We start from the raw sequence: 21,315 nt of genomic DNA, 5'->3' as shown, positions 1-21,315 counted from the left end.
TAGGAGCCTCCTTCGTGGTCAAGGAGCTTGTTACAGCTCAACATACTTTGATGCACTTCTTGGAGCTGGCCATGAGGTCCAGGTCACTGAAGATCTGGCCCTGAGTCCCTAAGGAAGTGTTACCATTAACTTAAATGATACTAAGATGAAAACTTAAATCTCCCTGGGTGTCTGGCAGTGCATCTAATATACCTTTGTCTCGTACTTCATTATCACTGTGTTCAGGCAGCCAGCTCTTTGCAGTTGGGTACCTAACACTAGATATAGCCCTGAAAGCCACTAGAAATAGAGGTGAGCTCTTCAAGCAATTGATAGAACTAAAAAAAGAAAAAAAAAAAAAAAAAAAATCAATAATGATAATGATATAAGGGTGAACATACAACATTATGTGCCAGCATCCTTTGACATCCATTCGTTACAGAGTAAGAGGAGTTTCAGAGCACCAGTATTTGCAGTGTTTCACCATGAAATTCCAAGAAGTTCTGCTTCTCCTTAATTTCAGAAAGACAACTCTGTAGCCTCTGGCTTCTACATTTTAGTTTTTCTCATCTACTAGCCAGCAGAAGCAGAAAAATAAACACACAACTAGGAGCTGTATTCACAGACAGGAAGTAACTTTAATTAAATATTGTGAAAGTTGAAAAGTTTTTACAGCTTGAATTTCTGCAAAAAAATTATAACAATCTCTACAGTAGTTAGTTTCTCTAACAATAGAACTGTACAGTGTGTGTGTCTATTCAAAAAGATTTAGATAAGAAGGTGAAAGGTTAGTAGTTTCAGAGATGACTTCATTTTAGCTGCATCCTAGTACAACTGTGAGGAAATAGGCATACGTTATGCAATCCAGTCATTGTGAAGCTTCACCTTTTTAAAACCGAAATCTGGACGTTTCCACTTAAAGCCATATTCTGTAAACAGCTGCATCTTTTACTTTGTAAAAGATAAGGGTGGTGCAGGGGAATTTTTATAAAGTCCCATTCATCAGATCACTATAAATAGCGGCAACAAAACAAAATTATGCACATTGTCAAAGGATCTTTGGACACTGGTGCAGAAGAAGACTACAAACATAGATGGCTAACACTGGTGTTAAAATCGCTATGACTTTGAGTGGAGCTCTACAAGAGTAATTGATGGTGTCACTGGACAAAATATGGCTTTAAATTTGATTACATTGTCGTGCTGTTGCTTACTATGTGAATTAGAATAATTGCTTGGAATACACAGAAGCAATAAACTGATGTCTCTCACATTTTCCAGTTTTTTCTCCTTTTATTTTCTCACCATGAAAAAAAAAAATCCTGTTTTTTTCCCTTCCCCTAAAAGATCACACTGTGACATTCTAGTGAAAACCATTGCAAAATTCATACAGGAAGCATGCACAGTTGCAGCATCATTGTAAATGATTTCTTGCTCGACTAGAAAAAAGTTATATTGTTTTAAGGTAACAAAACAGTTCTTTTGTGCTTTTCAATTCCTTTTTTTTTTTTTTTTCTTAGAATGTTAGTGATGATTGACAGTTCTGGTGCACAGTACAATGTACAAGTGAAATGAATATGATTTGCATTGTTAAGGCATCCAATCTGCTGGTTTATATTTATGTGAAAGACAGAGAAATATACAAGCAGACTTAAGAAAGAAAGTATTTTCATTGACTTCTATGAAGTTTCTCCCCATATTTAATGCACAAAAATGCGTCACTCCAAAGAGGAGAAATCCCATGCATATTAATAGAGTAAAACAGCATTAGTTTTTGTTAAGCTTCAAAAGCAAAGGATACATTTTTTTTTTAAATCTACATAACTAAATGCTACAAGAATAATATGCTACCTTTTGCCATATATTGGAAAAAACTTCTTAACTTACAAATAATACAAAAATAGACAATGGCTTTTGGGTGGAAATTAAAAAAATGGAAGCATGATTTTAAACAATACTAAAAAAAAAACTATAAATGAAATGTTTTAAAATCACATTTGAACAGCTAATACAACGGTGAATGACCAAACAAATCAGCACTTTTCACATAGCAAACATACACAATAAAATAAACTGGGGTAGGGGAAAAAAAAGCAATGTACAAATTCCAAAGATAAATACATTATTTATATGGATATTTTACAAAATCCCCTTTAAAACAAACAAACAAAAAAGAAACCCCAGGAAACAAAAAGCTTTTTTTTTCTTTAATTAATTTTGCAAGTATGTGCAAGCTAAAGGTAGTGAGCTCTTTTTGCAAAATATGCAGTAAAATTCTTTATTGTGATATTGAAAAACTGTCTTAAGACATTAAAATGTATAAATAGAACAACAACTTTGGCAAAAAATCACAAAAATCTACAGTATTTATAACTACATACAAAACACAACAGCAAAGAAAAAATATCAGGTAATGTATCTTCAGAGCTTTGCTGCCTCTTTGACTAATAGTTTTTAAGAACACTTCCCAGATAATGATAGCAAAAATTTTGTAAAACAGAAGCTATGGTTTGGATTTGAAATCTTCCTAACAGCCCCACCCCCCCATGCCCCAAACTTGTGTTTTCATTTGACTATTCAAAAGCAGTTACCTGTTGCTTAATATATTATGATACAAACTGAGAGGGTCGACCAATACAGGACAAATCCTAGCAGGAAGGTGACAAAAATGTGTGCTTTTACATTGGGAAGATACAGACCTGCAGATGGACCTTTTCTCATTCTGCCCCATAAAAACAAGGGGAACCAAGGTATGACAAAGACACCCAAAGGGTGATGGCCACAGTCTGTGTCTTGTGATGGCTATGCAAATTTTACATGGCATTTTATGCACAGCTCCGGTGACACTAAACTTCAGGAAGGCCACTCATTTAGAGAGTCTGATATATAAGCTAAAGAGAGCCGTGATAATCTAATCCTGCAGTTTTAGCAGTATATCTAGAGGCACTGGATTCTGAGCTCAAGAGGAAATGTGTTTGTTATTTGTGTCCTTACCTAATCTTTCAGCAACTTTTTTTTGTTGCATTATTTACACACTTATTTAGCCCAATAGTAAAGACAGAGGTTACGAATCCCACCACTCATCCCACCCTCACCATTCAAAAATACCAGCTTTCTAGGGAGTAATATCTATTTAATGAGAACATTAAAAATGCATCATATTAGCAAATCACCACTGGATAAGCAACATGTATGAGCCGACCCTTAATTAAATGGCCATAATTCTTCTACGAAAAACTAACTGGCACTTCTATTCTGTCCCATACAGACTTGTATGTAACTGACACCACTTCATTTTTCTTTACACAGCTTTAAAAAAAATCATAAATTAAAAATGTGGAGTTCCATCGCTAGTGTCCCTCGCGTAATTGGATGATTTATAAAAGACAAATGGTATTGAGTTAAATCAAGCCTTTTAAAAAAAAAAAAAAAAAAAAAAAAAAAAAAAAAAAAAAGCCCCCAACCCCAGAAAACAAAAACAAAATGAAACGAAACAAAAAAAGGTGGATTTTTTTTTTTTTTTTTATCAACATACAATAAATATATCTCCCAGTTATTTGGGATGGACAGCTTGAATCAACACCTTGCAATTGCAGATTGTTAATTTCAGTATTTGCAAGGATGGTGATTTTTTTTTTTTGTTTAAAAATCCGCAGTTATTGTAAGATTCTTCTTTATTTCTTTTTTATTTTTAAAAAGGCCTGAGTAAAAAGTTCCACTCTGGGACTTGTATCAGATTCTCTCTGAAGCAGAATTCAACCTCTTCATTAATAAAATTCTTCAAGGCAATTCTTTCACATGGGGGGAACAATCATGCCAGATATAGCTGTCATAAGGAGAGGAGAGGGGGGAGAGAGAGAGAGGGAAAAGAGTTACTTTTGTGCATTCTGAAGCAACTTTTAAAATCCTCAGCATTTTTAAACATTTACTAGCAACATACATGGCCATACTGTGAATTATATTTACATATAAGCATGATGCAGTAAAGACAACTACATGCACATTAATCCCAGGAAGCTTCATTCTGACTGGAAAATGTTGTCAATTGCTCTGCTGAAATCAGTGACCTTGCAGAGTAAATGCACTTTGCCTGATGTGAGAATCATCCCCCAACTTAATTTTCTCATTTTAGTTTCGAAATCTCAAAATGTTCAGGAGACATAAACCTGTCCCAGCCATTGCCACACATTCTATTTTTTAGAAAGAAAGGTATTTGCTCTACATATGAGCAAATGGCTGAAGTCCCATAAGCCCCAAGTGTTACAGATCTGGCAGTGTGTTTGTTGCATTAGGCAGAGTAACAGTGGTTTGTTTTCCTATGCCAGTTTTCTCTTCCTAGTCCGCTGTTCAGCCCTGAGACATGTATGCATTTCCAGGTGCTCAGAAAAGGACTTAAGCCCTCAAATCCATTTTTTAAGTTGAATATGCCCTTAACTAACTGATGGCTTTGCAGACCAGCAGCTTAGTTTTATTACACTTGTAGCATATTTCACCAGCTACGTTATGAATAGTACGTTAATGTTAATTTAGAATGGCCTCTCTTTTGTTGGGTAAATTGCATCATCAGTATTCCTTTATTATGCTTTCTAACCTCAGTTTCTATGGAACCACCACCTCTCCTAAAGAAGAGGCATTTCTTAAACGTCAATAGGTATGATCTTCCACCTAGCTTGACCTCCAGGCGGGTCTGGAGTGTCCGAGTGACATACTGTGAGCAAGCACATCATTACAGGAGATAGTCATGTAAGTTAATGATGAAAGCTGTAACAACAATGCATCTTTAAAACACCACTTGTATGGTTATTTGCAAAAAGGTAGAAAACAGATTCGCCTTCAGGTTGGCGGCACTTCATGGGCACATTATTTAAATGCTAGAACTGCCTGCCATCTCAGACATCTGGACATGTAATTTCTTAAGGAAGAACTCAACCCTGTGACTGGTGCTGATTCATTGTGCTTTAATTACAGCTGCAATTATTTGATAAGAACAGAGCCAAAGTAAAAGGCTCACAGATTTGGGGTTGGAGGGGGAGAGGAGGGAAATGTTTTCTCCACAAACACCACCATATGTGCAAGAATTACAAGTCTAATCAGCAAGGAGAGAACAGCTCGAGTAAACTGCACTGATTAAATGAAATAAAATGAGAGGAGAAGGCGAGAATGCAAAACACATCCACATGTTTGCAGCAGGCCATCCTCAGAGGTGACATGTTGCAAGTATACAGCAGAATTTTGATTCCTGAATTTATTATTCAGCAACATTTTTATGTGGAATCACTGTACTGATTGTTTTCACTCCACATAAGGGCTCTTCAAGGTGCTGGAAATTAAAATAAAAGGGATAGAGAGGTGAGTTAAGTTGTTTGTGCCCTACAAGAAGACACTCAAAAGTGAATTGTATAGCATTTACTGACATAGGGTGTTTGTTTTTTGTTTTTTGTTGTTTTGTGTTTTGTGGTTGTTTTTTTTTTTTTAAGATTCCTTGCCAATTTTATCAACACTGGATAAAACAAAAACAGCTTTGTTAAAAATAAATAAACAAATAAATCCCAAAAGATTTTGTTTCAAGAACGTCTCACATAACAAGCCCTGAATGCTCACAAGTAGGCCTTCCCCTTGTTACGTGTGACTGAAAATGAAGCAAACCCAAGTCAGGCAATGCTCTCACTGATTTTGTATTCAGCTGCTCCCTACTCTGTTCCTGGGTTCCTTACGCTGTAGGCCAGGGTGTGGAGCCTGGTCTACGGACACCTGCTGACATCCAAGGCATCAATAAAATAGGCAATGACAGCGATGGGTACAGTCAACAAGATTGTAATTCTGCTTGTGGTAGCCCTGTGAGGCAGTCACCCACAGCTAAAGGTGAGAGTGTAATTTTCCCTGTATGAATAAAAGCAAGGGACATGGGCAGGGACTTGAGCCACAGGTTGTGGTCCCAGTTCTTCTAACTCACTGTATTACATTGAGTAATTTGATTTGCTTCTGTCTCTTACCTGTGGATAAGTTTTATCCCTACTAGAAAAGCACTTGGAGATTTCAGGGTGGCACTTACTTAGTAGAACACTGAGGTGGAACAGCAGTGTTTGGACATCAGAAATGTACGTTACAGCACAAAGAGCACTGCCAAGAACAGTGCTCCCTCCTTTACTGCTCAGATAAGCAAGGAGTTAAGCAGATGGAAATGGATAGAGTCTTCCTGTATGTGATGAATGCAACTGAACAGAATCAGATGGCTGATCAATCCTCTGTTCACACTACTTCAACATGCTGTCCTTTTCATACCTCTAAATTCTAAATATAGTGAAATTTTAAAACAAAATGTTGTTTTGCTTTAGAAAAATTGCATGTACTTCAGAAAATGTCAAAATATTATTCCAACAACAACCAAAAAAAAATCAATCTGAAAGATTCATTAAAACCAAATCGATTTCACCAAAACGGCCAAGAATTGCCTCTCTCTTGGGCCAACATAGCTGTCTACTCTGTAGGATCCCAACCAAAGGTGACATAACTGCAATTCCCCCCTTCATGACTTAGATATTTTCCCATAGTTACATATCAGCTGTGCACCTTTTGCCATTGGAAGCAAACAGTACAGATGCAGATCTTAGCTCATTTTTTCAAAGCATTATTGCCTTTGAAGAGCTCTGAAATTCTGAATTAAATTACAAGGCAAATGACAAAACGATCTCTTTTCTGCCTAAAAGCCTTGATATTTCCATTCTTTCCAAGTCTTCATATATATCACTCTACTTTTATTCCATAAGTGCTACATCTAGTCATGCAAATTCTCTCAGCTGTAGCTTGTTATTGATCCTGAAAACAGAGATAGCAGTGGGAAACACTGTAGGTATGAGATCACAACACCTCCAAAAAGAGAGGGCAGAGACTAGAAAAAATCAGCAATGGGCATTATTTCTTTTATCGTACACTAATTTGTATTTGCCATGAGCAAATTACAGAAATAATGTATTTTGAGTTTTACAAAATTGCATGGCAAAGAGAACAACAGATAAGCCTAGCTGTTGTTTTAGTGAGTTCTGCTGATATCTGAGCTACATAAGGAAAGCTTGATTGCTTTCTGATGTATCCAGAAGCCCAAGAGAGATAAGACAGCCTCCTTATACAAGGTTGTTTATTTAAGCAATAAGGCACAACAGGCAGTGCATTTCTGAGTCATTATTACAAGCCTCGGGTGGTGTCAGAAGGCATGGGGCTAAAGGCTGTATGTCTTTAACTCACCAAGAAGTTCAGCAATGACCTAAAAATGAACCATCTCTTGGTGGCTCATTCCTATTATAAAAACTGAATTGCTAAATAAAAATTAGGGAAAACACTCAGATCTGTGTGGTTTCTGGGCATTACAGATCTGGATGTGACATAATGAGGAGGCAATCAGCAAGCCCCAGTTGCATCCGGCACTCAGCTTATTCCATAATTGCTTTCCATAACCCAGTAGGCGGAATCTGGGAATTCTGTGTCTTGTGAAAGGAAAAACAGTGCTTGAAAAAACCTTCTCCTGTTACTTGCTTTTTCTCTCTAACCTCAACTGCATACTGGGACAAGTAGAAGAGATGACAAAAACATTAATATGTTCAAAAGTTTCTGGCAGTCAACTCTTACCTTCTTTTTTATTTTTAATTTAGAGGCAAAACATTTTTAGCTGCTGCCTTTAACATCTGTAGCATGTCAGCAGTACCGAATTTTTAAAACGCATAAAAATTTATATTCTAAACACCACAGCTCGTCTGAAAACTTTGTTGTGTATGACTCTTGATGCAGTCTGTATTTATAGCAATTCTTATTGAAGGCACCCAAGTGCTGCTTATGTTTTCCCAGTATTTTCACAATTTCTGTGTGTGCTTGTGTGTATGCATACATCTCCAAGGATTCATCCTTCCAATTCATCGGTGTAAAATGCACTGAGGACAATGCTTCCCTTCAGTCACAATGGATCCCAGCTTTTATGAATGAACTCCTTGCGCTCTGCCTGCATATAGATTTTTCAGCTGTAACAGTGCTATCAGCATTATGCCTGCAAGCCCAGTGTCTGTCTTTTCAGAGGCTGTAGAGTGACATGTGGAGTCTGTGGAGCCATCCTCCCCCTGCTCTGTGCAGCTCCTCCTGAACACAGCTTTGAAAATGAAGGATTTTGTTCCCTGCTCAATGCTCTTTGGATAATTTGCACAGGCACGTGGAAAGGAAAATAGACGTCAGGTCTGGGGGGAAGCACAATGCATACCGCAAAATCTTTCCCACCTCTGGCACAGCTGGAGGCAGCTGGCTGCATCTGCTTAAGAAAACTCCTTGGTCTAAGTGAGCATGAAAACATCTCTCAGCACACTAATGCACGGTGAGGTAATTATACAGAGAGGTTTAGGCACAGTGTTGGAAAATAGGCTGAACCAAACAATGAAATGGGCAGTGCTGGTCTTTGCAGCATCCTCAGTTTGACAAGCTTTTGTCTGCCACTCCCTGCATCAATGCTCCAGAATGGATTTAGGTGCTAATGCTGGAATACTTTGTAACAAGAGGGGAAGGGATAGAGAAAAGGAGCAGCCCCTTACTACCAACATTTGAAGAGGCTTTCAAAGATGCCCTGCATCATTTGTGGAAATTTATTGGCACAGAAGTATATTAATCAGTGCTAACTAATATTTGCCCTGGTATGAGTTACACTGGAAAATGCTGCTGTTAGTTTGTAACGTGTCTTCTATTTATGAAAGGCAAAGGTTTGTGCCAAGCTCTGTAACGGTCTATTTGCTCTCAGTAGGATCTCTGCACAAGTGTACTATGACAAAGGAAAAAAAGGAAGGGAAGATTGAGTGACGTACTTCAGGAGAAGGCCAGCCCCTGGAGAGACCCTGCAGTGGAGTACTTGCTAGAGTCCACAAAAGACTGGTCTGATAATGGACGACAACAGGGAATAAGAGAGGAAAGAAAGAAAAAGGATGGTATTAGTAAGCTGAAATATTACTCGTTTTTATCATAACAGTAGGTCTGTGCTTTAAGAGACACAGCCTCCCAATTCATCAGTATTAGTCGAGTTAGAGGTAGGGTGGTTGCCAAACACCTGCAAGGTACTAGGTGGGCTGGCGGTGGAGTCCAGTTACTCTTTTGGGGAGGAAACTTTAGGACAGAGGCCACCAGGGATCCCCCACTGTCTCCTCTCCCCTTGGAAAACTCAGTGTCGCTTAGAGCCTCTCAAGGCACTGGGAACTTACGGTTTTGAGAGCAGCCTTCTATGTTCCAGAGCTGGTTTCACTTACCTTGCAGGCTATTGCCGTTGGTGCTGGTGCAGGTGGGAGGAGGAGACGTTTGCGGTCTCACAACTGGCGCAAAAGCACTCTTCTGTTTCACCGCTGAGACCATGTTGGCTGGTGAGAAGGAGAAAATCCCAGACGAACTGCTACAGTTTGAGGGGAGGCTAGTGGAGGAGGCCATTGTTGGACTTGATGGCACAACTAGAGGAAAAGAAGACCCCCCCAAAAGGCATACCTTAGTATTAGAATGTCAGCACTACCATAGAAACAAAATAATCCTGCTGCTTGGATGTACTAAGTCTAATTTCAAAGTACCAAGACTTTTACTGCAGTTAGAGTTCTGGTTGCTCACAAAGTGGAATTGGTCACTGCAGGAAGCACTTTTTAAAAAAAAAAAAAAAAAAAAAAAACTTTTTTTCCCCCTTCTAAGTGCTCTCAAGGACTCCCTTAATTCTCTTTCAATGCAACAATTATTCTAAGGTTTGGCATCAGCCATTGCCCTGGTCAGAACAAGTGAATAAGGAATCCAGATTGTGCAGGCAACTGAGGGATTAGAAAACTGATGGGTGAGGAGAGTGGTACAAATTTGGATCTGGAATTTTTAATGTGGAAAGTTTTTAACCAGCCTCTTAACCAGCATTTTGAGCAGAACTTTTCTTGCTGGAAGATGGGTGCAGAAAGATCTACACTGTTTCAGACACCCTGCACAAGGTAGACACACCCTTAAAATCTTATTTTACCATATGATGCAATAAAGAGCTTTGGTTCATGTACTTATTATTGAGATTTTAAGTGTATTTTCATGAAAATAAAACCATCTCCTTTTATTTTCAGACCGCATTGCTGACTTCTCCTCTTTGAGTACAAAAAAAAAAAAAAGTCATTAGTAAATCCTGTGTTTTCACTCTTTGTCCTGTTTAGAAACTGCATATATAGAAGATGGGGCTATGAATAATTGCGTATTACAGAGTAAAATTAATATCATCTGGGCTTTGCATTATTATTTTATTTGCATTTATGTAGATAAAAATCACCCTATTTAAGTTCTTTTTTGAGAATCTGATATCATATTTGTTAACACTGAGGAAATCAATTAATGGAAATTAAATGTTCAAAGTTTCACAGTCTGACAGATACAATCTTAGTCTGAAGTCACTCTATGTCTGGAAGTACTTGCTAAGGGAGAGCAATCAAAGCACCTAAATTGAATTGCTACTATACAGCAATTAGTTTATTGATTTAATTAAGAATGCCACCTTTTAATTTTCAGGTCATGATTGAAGCATTTTCTGATTCAATGGATTAGGCATTAGCAGAATGACAGATCTACCAAGAAAACCTCCCAAAATATAACTAGAATAAAGAACCAGGGCTGGAAAGTGAAGTGCTATTCTAAAGAGGACTTTGTTCATAAATATGGAATTATACACTGCTTGAGTATTTTAAATGCATCACTGGCATCTGCTTCCAAAAAGAGATGTCTCATCAATCATGTTGTATTATGAATTCAGAGAGTGCAAATTCTATGACAGTAAATTCAACTTAATAAGTAAGTAAGGTACTCTGCAACATTATTTGTTACATTATTATTAGAGTAAAAAATAATAACTGGTTAGCAATTCTTAAGTTATAAGTATTAGTTACATGGGTAAATATTTTATTCTAAATTTGTGGCAGCTAAGAAGCTTTGGAGGTAATTTTTTTGATCAGAGTTGCTCCTCCTTTTCAATTCTAAACTCTAGCAACGCAATTCAAAATAATTCATTATTGCTGTTACATCACTAAACTTAAGATTTGATATGTAAACCATGGTATGTCCAGCACTGTTTCTCCTGTCCATGCTAGGGTCTCAGCCTATAAACCTTTTTATATGACAAGACCTTCTGGCCCGATTCTGCTTGTAGCTTTCTGCAGATGTCTGTGGAATCTGTTATACAACATGAGTAATGTCAGAGGAATTGGGCAGGTCCTATTCATTTAATTTTCTCATGTGAATAGGGACTACTGAGCTGTGGCAGGAAAGGTTCATAGGCATTTACCAACAGAAACATATACGTATATCTATATGTGTATATATACATATTTAAACAGGTTGTTAAATCTTTAATATTATAATGCAGAAAGTTAGTCCTACATATAAATATTTCCATAACTGGGACTGTAGAACATACGCGCTTTATGCCATGGGATGTATGTTTTGTATGACCTGAATCTTTATGGCATTCTCTGTACAGTCACTAAAATACAAACTCTAAGAGCCATTGTCACATTTTACTAAGTTCTCAGTGAAGTCAATATACTAGTTACAAAGCAAATGGCATATAAGCAATCAAGATTAGGCCCAATAGTAATTCATAATGTGTATAAAGGTTATGAGCACATTATTTGCTCAGAGGTCTTGGAAACATCATCGTGCAGCTTATGGAAATGTCAGTCTGTGCCAGTATTATAGCCAACTTTTCTGCCCTTCATATCTTACAGTTGGAAACACTATTTTTCCTGCAGCAAATATACTTAGCCTCCTTCCATACTCACTGCAACAAAAAGTGTGCACCAATAATATTTGATCAACTCCAATGGAAATTAAGTCAGTTATGCCATCCCTGCTTTCTAAAATTGTCAATGTTGAAGACAGCATTTCGTATTTAGAGTACAAGGTAAGTTATGAGACCATCAGCCCAAATCATGAGAAGCGTTATTCTTTTTCAGCCTTTATGAGACTTCCAAATAATAACAACAAAACAGAAAAGCATTGCTGGCAACACCAATGTCTTCAAAGTGCTTCAAAGGTCAGTGGGGGAGTGAAAGAGGAGAGAAATGTCCAAGCTCTGTTTCAAATGCTCAGAATAGAAACTAAATATTGAGTATTACAGAAAAGTCACCAACTCCTTGTAATAAAAATGTACAAATACAGAAGAATCATATAATACTCACTGGCATAGGGAGAATTGGCAGCAGATCCATTCAGGAAGGTCGGAGAACCACCTAAATTTGACATTCCAGCATTCCCATAGCCATTCATGCTTGTTGTGACAGAGTTATAATTTGTCTGCTGAGGGGTGGTGCTTGGCACATAGCCATGAGGTGACACGCTGCTTGAGTTGCGAGTAAAACCTTTTGTGGGGAGGGAATACATTTAGAAATTGGTGTTAGCCCAAGAGAAATTTCATAAACAAACAGCTACAGGCAAGTAATCTGGGGCTCCTAAGGCAGCCACGGTGTGCACAGGGAGGGGCAGGACTGACCACTGCTACCACCAAGTAACCCAAATTGTGATCCCTCACTGCCTGGGTCATTGCTTGTGGGAACTCAAAGAGGGAGGAGGAAGGCTACAGCCTTCACAGGCAACCTGTTCTTTCAAGGAGATGACCATTGGGTATTCTTGGAATACTCACTCTAAAAGAGCTGTTTGTAGGAGATGGAGCAAACATGACCTATGTTTTCAAAGTTAGCGGTACATACTGATTTAAGGTATGTTAAAAACATGTGATTTCTGTTAAATGTCTTCTGACGTCTCTCATTTAATGCATCTCAAATTAGATGCTACAGCACACTATAGAAAACACGGTAAATTTCTCAAAGTAGTGGAAAATCCTAAGTCTCCTTTTCCTAGTCTGATCACTATGTTGGTAGAGAATAACCAAATTTGATTCCAAGTTAAAATTTGAATTTCTACCTAATTCTGGAAATGATGTTTGGAGAAACTCATATCCAAATACCCAAAAATGAGGATTTGTTTCTAGAAGCACAGGAATACAAAATGTATCTCCACTCCCAGAAGATGAAATATAAACTTCTCTTCCCATTGCATAGCATGTCCATAAAATATTATGATCTGAAAATCATTTCTATTTTTTAGTATAATGCAAAATAATTTTTCTGCCCTTCTGAAAAAGCAGATTCCTTCTACTATTTTATCATTAAAATGGAATTTAAGTTTTGTAATAAAGGGAGCTGAGCAAAGGAGAGTGAAAAATGCAAAGATTTTTTTTTAAAAAAAGATGTTTGTCACTTTTTTAACTATAGAAATTAAAACAATATTGATTTGATTTTATGTAAAGTGAAAAATGCTCTATCTTAAAAATGAGAGAAGCTCTGAAAATGTCTTTGTAAATATTTCTATTTTTACTCACTTTTAAAATTAAGAAAAGTCTCAACCTCTGAAAACAATTAGCGCCAACATAATGTCTCTTCCAAAACCAAATCAAAAAATAATGAAGAGATACTTTTGTGTTATAAAGAAATACTATACAAGGCCCAGACTCAGAGATCATCCATGTTCAGGAAAATATGTAAGTACGTACTTAAGATTAAGTACATGTTCAGGTTATAGAAATTCTTTTCAAAATAGCGGGATTTAAACACAAGTGCAAGTGTTACTCTGAGCAGACAGAAAGCGGTCTGATACATGCATAAGTGCTTTTCCAGAACTGGGGCTGAAGTCACTAAAGAAAGCCCCATCTCATGACAGAATTGAGTAATTCAAAGTTTCTGCATGCAGGTGTGACGATGTCTGTCTGGATGTGCTTCTTGCATTTGGTTTTGAACCATCACTCTCACACTGTTCTGTGTGTTTGCCTGACTTCTATCAGAAAAGGTTCAAAAAGAGAGGAAGACGCGTCTTCTCCTGACCCTGATTGGTGGCCTGTGAGGCTTCGGAAACATTGACAGCTAGTTGACCGCTAAAGGAATTCACTCCCATCATTCCTGCGTGGACTGACGTGTTAGCAAGGGCGGGGAGCTGGTTGTGGTTGCGGGGGACACTGTAGAGTGCTTCTGCGATATCTGCTGCTCTTTTCAGGATTATTTCCTAGGGGACAAGAAGGGTAAAAAAGAATAAAAGAGTTACCAAGTCTACTCTGACAAACCTTTTCTTACATAATAAAATAAAACATTTCCCCCTCCAAAGGAAAAACTAGATGCTTTTCTTTCTAAACCAGCTAGCTGACTGATAGCTGATGCTTATAGATCTGCTTCCTTCATGATAAATCCTGACAACTGTGGTAAGAGAGTTGGAAGCTTCAGTCCCAGTGGCCACATTTCTGTATAACAAGACAAATAGGCAGAATGGAACTGAAGCCTAGGCTTACTCCACCTTAAAGCTAAAATATCTTTAGGGTAAGACTGAAACATCACTGGTGGCAAGAAATAATGCATATCATTGCCCATATCATAGAGTCTCTGGTGACAGTGGGCAAATGCCCCCAGGGTTAATAACATGTTGCTTTTGCAAGCACTAAATTCACATACTTTAAAAAGAAAGCAAGCAAACTAAACCCCATTCCAGATATAGCATTGCCCTACATATTTATTCTTGTCTCACATTATAGTATCATATACCTTTAGCCCCTGATCTATCTATACATCTAAGAAATAGCCATGTTTTAGAATTGCTGAAGTAGAATGCATTTACCTGGTTATTATGTGGCATACCATAGAGTGCTTCTACTAAATCAGCAGCCCTCTTAAGTATTACTTCCTGTCAATATAAAAACAGATGTGTTCCTCTGAGTTCAATAAACTCTTTGTGGGGGAAAACAAATATTAGAATCTTTTATATTGTTCTATCAGTTGCACTGTGTTTTGTATTGTTTTTTTGTTTGTTTGTTTTTGTTTTTTTCCTCCCACCAGGTAGACCTTAATTTTAACAACTCTCAGCAACCACTCAATGGTGTTAAATCACTAGTTCATCCTATTCGCACACACGCTTAATCAAGTCAAAAGGTGAGAATCATTGGTGCTGCAAAATAAAATACATCACTCAATTGTCTCTACCATCTGCACCATAAACCACTCATCGGTTTATTGCAGAATACAATCCTGAGGTCATTTACTAGATTACTGCAATCAATGTCATTCAGAGCATGTTATGAATCCCTTCAATGTGTTTATTTTTTTCTTAATTGCATACTGCAGGAATTGTGACCTTACCCAGCAGGCCACGTTCAGAAGATACCCAATCAGTTCTGTGCTACTGGTAATGTAACCTTTCAACTTCTTTGGTTTGTATCTTGATATGACAGGTCAGGGTGGGAGCCATATACACGAATACATGCAATATGTGAGAATGGCCCAGTGCCATGAAGTGTTTCCTTGAAAAAACCCCAGCATGGACAGCAGAAATTAGAGCAGTCTTGGATATAGCTTTCATTTTGGGACATAAATTAACTTTTTATTCCTCTTTCTTTCTCCCTCCATTTTCCTATTTGTTCTTATTTGTACAGCATTTTAAATGGGCAGTCAAGTAATACTAGCATTTCCTGTGTTCTTACATTTTAAAGTGTGGAAAAATCTCTATCAGGAAAGCTGATAGAAAATGCAAAAAAAAAAAAAAAAAAAAAAAAAATCATATTCTTTAAAAACACCTAGCAGATTACCAATTGCCTAATCAAAAACAGTCCAGACTGTCCTTTAAGCAAAACACCATACTTTTGTAATTACCAGCCCCTGCATGATACCCTAATAAATTAACATGATGTTATTCATCATGGTATATTTCTGTAGGTAGCTTACAAAAATAGTAACAGTTCTGAGTATTTTACAGTTTTCTACAAAGTTAAACTTTTAGAGTTAAAATATTTTACACAATAGCCATATTTTATACCAAAAAGAAACAGTAATGCTCAATTTTCATATACTGTAGAGTCTGATCAGAAAATAGAGATATAATTGCGTTCATTTTGCTGTCACCATAACCTCTTCAAAAATCCTTGAACAACTCTTCAAATGACAAGCTTTTAGATGCATATTAGCATTTTTTTCAATTTTAAATTCTCTATAATATAAGATAAAACAGTTGTCATACTGCAGTAACTACTTATGACATATATAATGTCCTAAATTCAAAAATGAGATGGAGGATTTTTGTACTCCCAGTAAACATTTAGGCTTGCCTTTGCTGCACACCCCTCTCCCAGAACACACATTTAAATTATTTTCCACATATGAAGTGAGATGTAATATATAGATAGATATAGAAAGATTTTTGAATCACTACATTGAAACCAATTCTGAGGAGTTAGTTTGCTACAGCCTTTCTTTTCTTTTTTTTTTTCCCTTCACATAGCTTGACCACAACCATTAGCTGTATAATCATGGACAAGCAGACTACAAGTAACGTCCAGGTACAATCAATCCTTATTGCTTTACCAGAGTCATCAGAACACTAAGTAGCCCTTTTTTCCTCATGTTGAAGATACAAACTGGAGAGTAGAAGTGTTTCTGAAAAAAATGTTATCTTTTTCAAATATGATTGTAGATGGAAAATTACTACGCAGGTGTTTGACTTTGCAAACTAGGATTTATTTCACTTCAGTAGAAATTGTTTGCACTATATATTTCACTAATGCAAAATTAAAATGTGATACAGAGCCCACAAACCGCTTTGGAATATTGTTAACCTAAGCTGTCATTATGCCAAATTACTAAAAAAAAAAAAAAAAAAAAAAAAAGGAAGTTTAAATAGTCAATTCTGCTCCACCTGACTAATCATAGTTATTTATGTTATGCTGAGCTAAAAATCTCAGAATGCATCTAAAAAGAGATTGAAGACCATGTTAAAAAATTAGGTAATTACATGCAATCTTACAGCTGCTCTACCTAATATCAAATATATTCCAGTTCCTAAATATTGGAAGTTATTTGATGCAATATTACGTTGTATGTAAATAAAACTAATTGTCATGATGTTTTACTGAAGTATGCTTGACAAATAGCATTCAATTTTCCTAGCTAGTCAATGGTTATCTTTTTCCAATATCTTTGTAGCCTGTAAATTTGAGTTTCATACTTTCTCTAACAATATTTTCACACAATAAAAGCATTTCTTGTTTATGACATTTTCAAATCATACAAAGTAGATTTTACACAAAAACTCCTGTGTCAGATACTGGTATCTTCTATTCCAGAGCTGACGGTAGTTCTTACAGACACAAAGTAGCTTTAAAGATACACGGTAAAATGCTACTACAGGCATGCTCAAGGCATTAACTTTTTGTTTTCTGAATGCAGTTAAACCTTTTGCAGCTCTGCCTAAATTACCGTAGAAGCTACCATTATGACTTCACGTACAAAGGAACCCCCAAAGTCCTCTATAAGTTAGAGCAACAGACCTTGCAAGGTGCTTGGATTGCGGTGACCAGAAAATTGTTCTCACCTCCATGTCATTACGCTCACAGTGAAGCAGCCCCCGAGCATGTTTGTGTTCGGGATCTAATATATTGCCTTTCAATCAGAGCTGAGAGCCACTGAACACATAGACAGAACATGACGAGCAGGTCAGGAAAGCAATAAAGATTTTACAGAGCTGTCCAAGGTGCTAAATTTACTCAATAATGGGTTTGGCACCATAGTGTTAACCTCTCATTTACTACCAGTTTGAGGGACTAAATTGAAGTAGCTGACTTCATTTACCTTGAAATGTATATTTTATGACATTATGTAAGTAGATTGAAAGGGCACTGCAGTTTTAACAATTTAAAGGCTAGAGCATGTTTAAGATGAAGCTTGAATATTTATTGTATATTGCACTTAAACTATATAGTATATTAAAATGCATTGATTAAATTTGTAAAAGGTATTATAAAAAAGGACAGCTAATATAAAAGATCTATGTCTTTTAAAATCCAATTGATACTGTATGTTACCACTGCAATGGTGATAAACAGATAGATAGGTGGACAGAGAAGCAGACAGACATCAAAAAGTGAGTGAAACACATCCTACAAAAAGAAATGTCTGCACAAGCTCAAAGTCTGTTATTCCAGATTTCTTTTGTTCACAGAAATTATTCTTTGCCTTCATCACGGAAACATAGATTTTCCTAGCAGTAAGTGGGCATCATGTAAGGTCCTTCCAATTGAATATGCAAGTGGAAATATTTCCTGAAGAGACAGAGTTTGACTAAAGCTAATATCTAATTTATGGGGGCATTTGTCAAAAAAGATCCACTCTTCTACTAATGTTAAAAGTCTGACAGCTTTTGGGTTAGAATAAAGGACTATGCAGCATTTCGTTTGAGGACCTTCTTGTCTTTCATTTTTTGTCAAATGACCATCCTTTTATTTCTACAAAATAACAAATGAGAAAATATAGAAAAGAGTAAAATGTTATAATATACTACTTTATTTAAAATATTACTTAAAATATTATTATAGATTATTTAAAATATTATTTAAATTATCATCATATATTACTTTTTAAATTATAGTCTATTACTTTAGAGATTAAATACGATGCATCAGAACTCTGCCCTTCATACAGCTACACAACACAGATCCAGAGTCCATTTCTATTCCAAAGCTGAAGCTGATTTTCTACTGATGGATTTGTTATTATTATTATTATTTTGTGAAACAAAAATGCAATGAACTATTTCTATCAGATTTTCTTCCTGAAAATAGTAAGGGATGTTTACATTAAAAAAAAAAAAAAAAAAAAAAAGAACAGGTGGGGTAGTAAAGTCTGCTGTGACTTTGCATATTCCAAAATCACTGTAGGAAGGATTATATAAAGCATACAAGAATGACTGTGCTTTTAAAGCATGATGATTATAATTTAAATAAAATCCTCTTCTGACTGAATGTACCCTGGACCAACGTTACAGTGACTTTGCATGTTTTGTTTGTGACATGCATTTGTTTTAGTAGGAATTCATTAATATCATAAAACTTTCATTTCAAGTTTTATTACGACAGACACATTTTGTGTCAAGTTCTATCATGATGAACAAATTTTGTGACAGCTTTAAAAAAGATATCTGCTGTTGACATCTGCCTTTTTAAAAAAAATATTATTATTATTGGGTGTCTAGTGAATATATCCACTTTTGTCCCAACACTGCTGTGAGTCTAATCAGGAAAAGGGTATCTAGAATTATAGTGAGTTATTCAGCTTTGGTAACTAAATTAGACAGTGTTCAAGATACTTGTTAAATGTAAATGAATTTTGTCAAGAAAAAGCTGGCCACAATATATAATACTCATCAGCCACATATTGTATTATTGAGACCACCAAAGGATTTATGTACTTGTGGAGGGCGTGGGGGGGAAGCAGTTCTAGCGGACTGTGAGGCATTTATCTTATGTGTTGTCTAGATATCATATCACCTTCTAATGCTCTTTAGCATTGTAATACAAGAGAGAGCTCATTCATCTTCTGAGAGGGTACTTAGGGATGATGATGTCATTCATACTTCCTTGACTCTTATGTCTGACCTCCTGGCTCTGCCTTCTAACTTCCTACTCTCATGGCTACTTGCAAGAAAAAACCTCTTCTACAGAGTCAAAATACTGAACAGCAGACTCCAGTTCCTTTCTTCACCTTGCAAAGGTCACATTCTGCAAGTTCAAGTAAAAATTAAAATGTTTTGTGCTCAAAATTTGCCTTTCTTTTTCAATGAAACTTTCGATATACTGATGTAGGATATGTACTAAAACTAAGTTTTAAACTTAGAATTTGTATATGCACTATACAATAATAATAATAAACGAATAAACATAAAGTTGTGAACACATCTTTTTAATTCTAATGGCAAAGATAGCATTTAGGTAGAGAGCCATTTAGAAGGATGCCACAGATCTAAAATGCCAGTCATCTAGCTTGGTATACAAGAGTTTCAGCCTGCCCAGCACCTCCCATCTTTCCATATCTACAGGGAGCATTGCATTATTGTATCATTCTCAGCAATTATATTTTTATAAAAGACTCATAAAAGGCATTCAAAATGTAGAGATACTCCATTTACTGTAAAACCGAGCAAACTAAGCCAGCTTCATGGGAAGTATAAAATAGCAGGGCCATTTCACTAGAAAGATTTTTGTACTCACATAAAATGAAAACTTTTCTGCTAAACAAACAACTGAATTGTTTCCATATATTATAATTTAATCATACTGAAGAAGTAAACACAATATCATAATGACAGGAAGCAAAATGAGAGAAAGACAACATAGTTAAAAAAAAAAAAAAAAAAAAAAAAAAAAAGCTTCTGCTTACCACTGCCTATAGGATGGAAGTACACTGAATCAGTCCTGTTACTGAATTTCAATGGCAATTTCCAGAAAATAAGTCTACAGTGGGAGCTAGAACCTTAGCTTTTCCAAGCCATTGTAGTCTCATCAGCCTCCACCCAGACTGAAAATCACAGCCTAACTCTACAGCACTAAAAACAGTCATGCATGACCTTACCACCTGCTCCACAATGAGCCAACCTTATAAATAAAATATAGAAAGCCTATATGAGGCAGCAGGAAGAACAAACACTGATGTGCAAATGTGAGCAGGCATCTAGCCATAAATGTTGAGAATCAATGATTAAAACACCTCTTAACCACAAAGGTGATAAATGAATAGCAATAAGGAAAACACACCCTATTCAAAAAACCTCCATTGGAAATACTGATGACAAAAGAAGGAACAAAATGATGGTGATCATCTGTAAGTCTGTCACTGCAAGTCTCCCATCTTACCCCTGTTATCCTCCCGTTAATTTGATGTACTTAGACACACACAAAAAAGTATCAGCCTCCTTTTTTAATCCACACCACTCATGCCGCTGGTCTTCATTTCCATAAATGATGGGCATGTAACAATGGCAACTGAATTAGTAGCTGGCACAGATGTGTACCTCATCTAGATACACAGTAACGTGGAATAAACTGGCATTAATATAGTTGCACTGGAATAACCCTTTGAATAAACTGACATTTGAGAGTCTGGATGCTCCCACCATATTATCATCAACTGAAGCATCTGGCAAGTAATTTGGACAGTTCTGTTGCTGAAAGCTCTGGAGTTCTCTGCTAATGTTAGGTCTCTAAGTCAAAGAGAGAAGAGTGGATGTGTGAAAGCTGATAAGCAGAACTAAAATCACTCTGCCAGCGTTTATAAAAGTGTCCCTCTTTTAGGGAATTTAGCCAATGGTGATTGAATTATCAATTGGTGATTGATAAAGACTCTCAGCTATATCCCTCAGGTGGCTGCAGAACTTTTGATTTTCCTAAATATGTTTCCAGTATGGATTTCCCCAGACAAATACACCAGACAAAGGCATTTATAGCATTTAGAGATGGAA

The 21,315-nt window shown here is 36.5% G+C and overlaps 1 protein-coding gene across 9 annotated transcripts in view; it reads right to left on the bottom strand.

Annotated features, from left to right (window-relative positions):
- Positions 1 to 3,440: 3,440 nt before the first annotated feature.
- EBF1 (EBF transcription factor 1) overlaps positions 3,441 to 21,315 on the bottom strand; it is a 270,929-nt gene continuing 253,054 nt past the window's right edge. For 5 of the 9 annotated variants that reach the window (XM_082771706.1, XM_082771707.1, XM_082771708.1 and 2 more), the window contains exons 12-16: positions 14,656 to 14,721; positions 13,875 to 14,052; positions 12,177 to 12,356; positions 9,249 to 9,443; positions 3,441 to 3,805 (exon numbers count right to left, since the gene is read on the bottom strand). In XM_082771706.1, coding sequence (XP_082627832.1) covers positions 3,774 to 3,805; positions 9,249 to 9,443; positions 12,177 to 12,356; positions 13,875 to 14,052; positions 14,656 to 14,721 — 651 coding nt within the window. In that variant the 3' untranslated portion in view covers positions 3,441 to 3,773. Of the gene's footprint in view, positions 3,806 to 7,199; positions 8,883 to 9,248; positions 9,444 to 12,176; positions 12,357 to 13,874; positions 14,053 to 14,655; positions 14,722 to 21,315 lie in introns of those variants that run through there. The other 4 variants (XM_082771712.1, XM_082771714.1, XM_082771713.1 and 1 more) reach the window with 3 other exon arrangements.

Source organism: Aythya marila (genome assembly GCF_965140915.1).
Source record: "Aythya marila genome assembly, chromosome: 14".
Classification (NCBI taxonomy): Eukaryota; Metazoa; Chordata; class Aves; order Anseriformes; family Anatidae; genus Aythya; species Aythya marila.
Note: the sequence above shows the minus strand (reverse complement) of the source record. Positions and strands in the feature narration are given on the sequence as shown.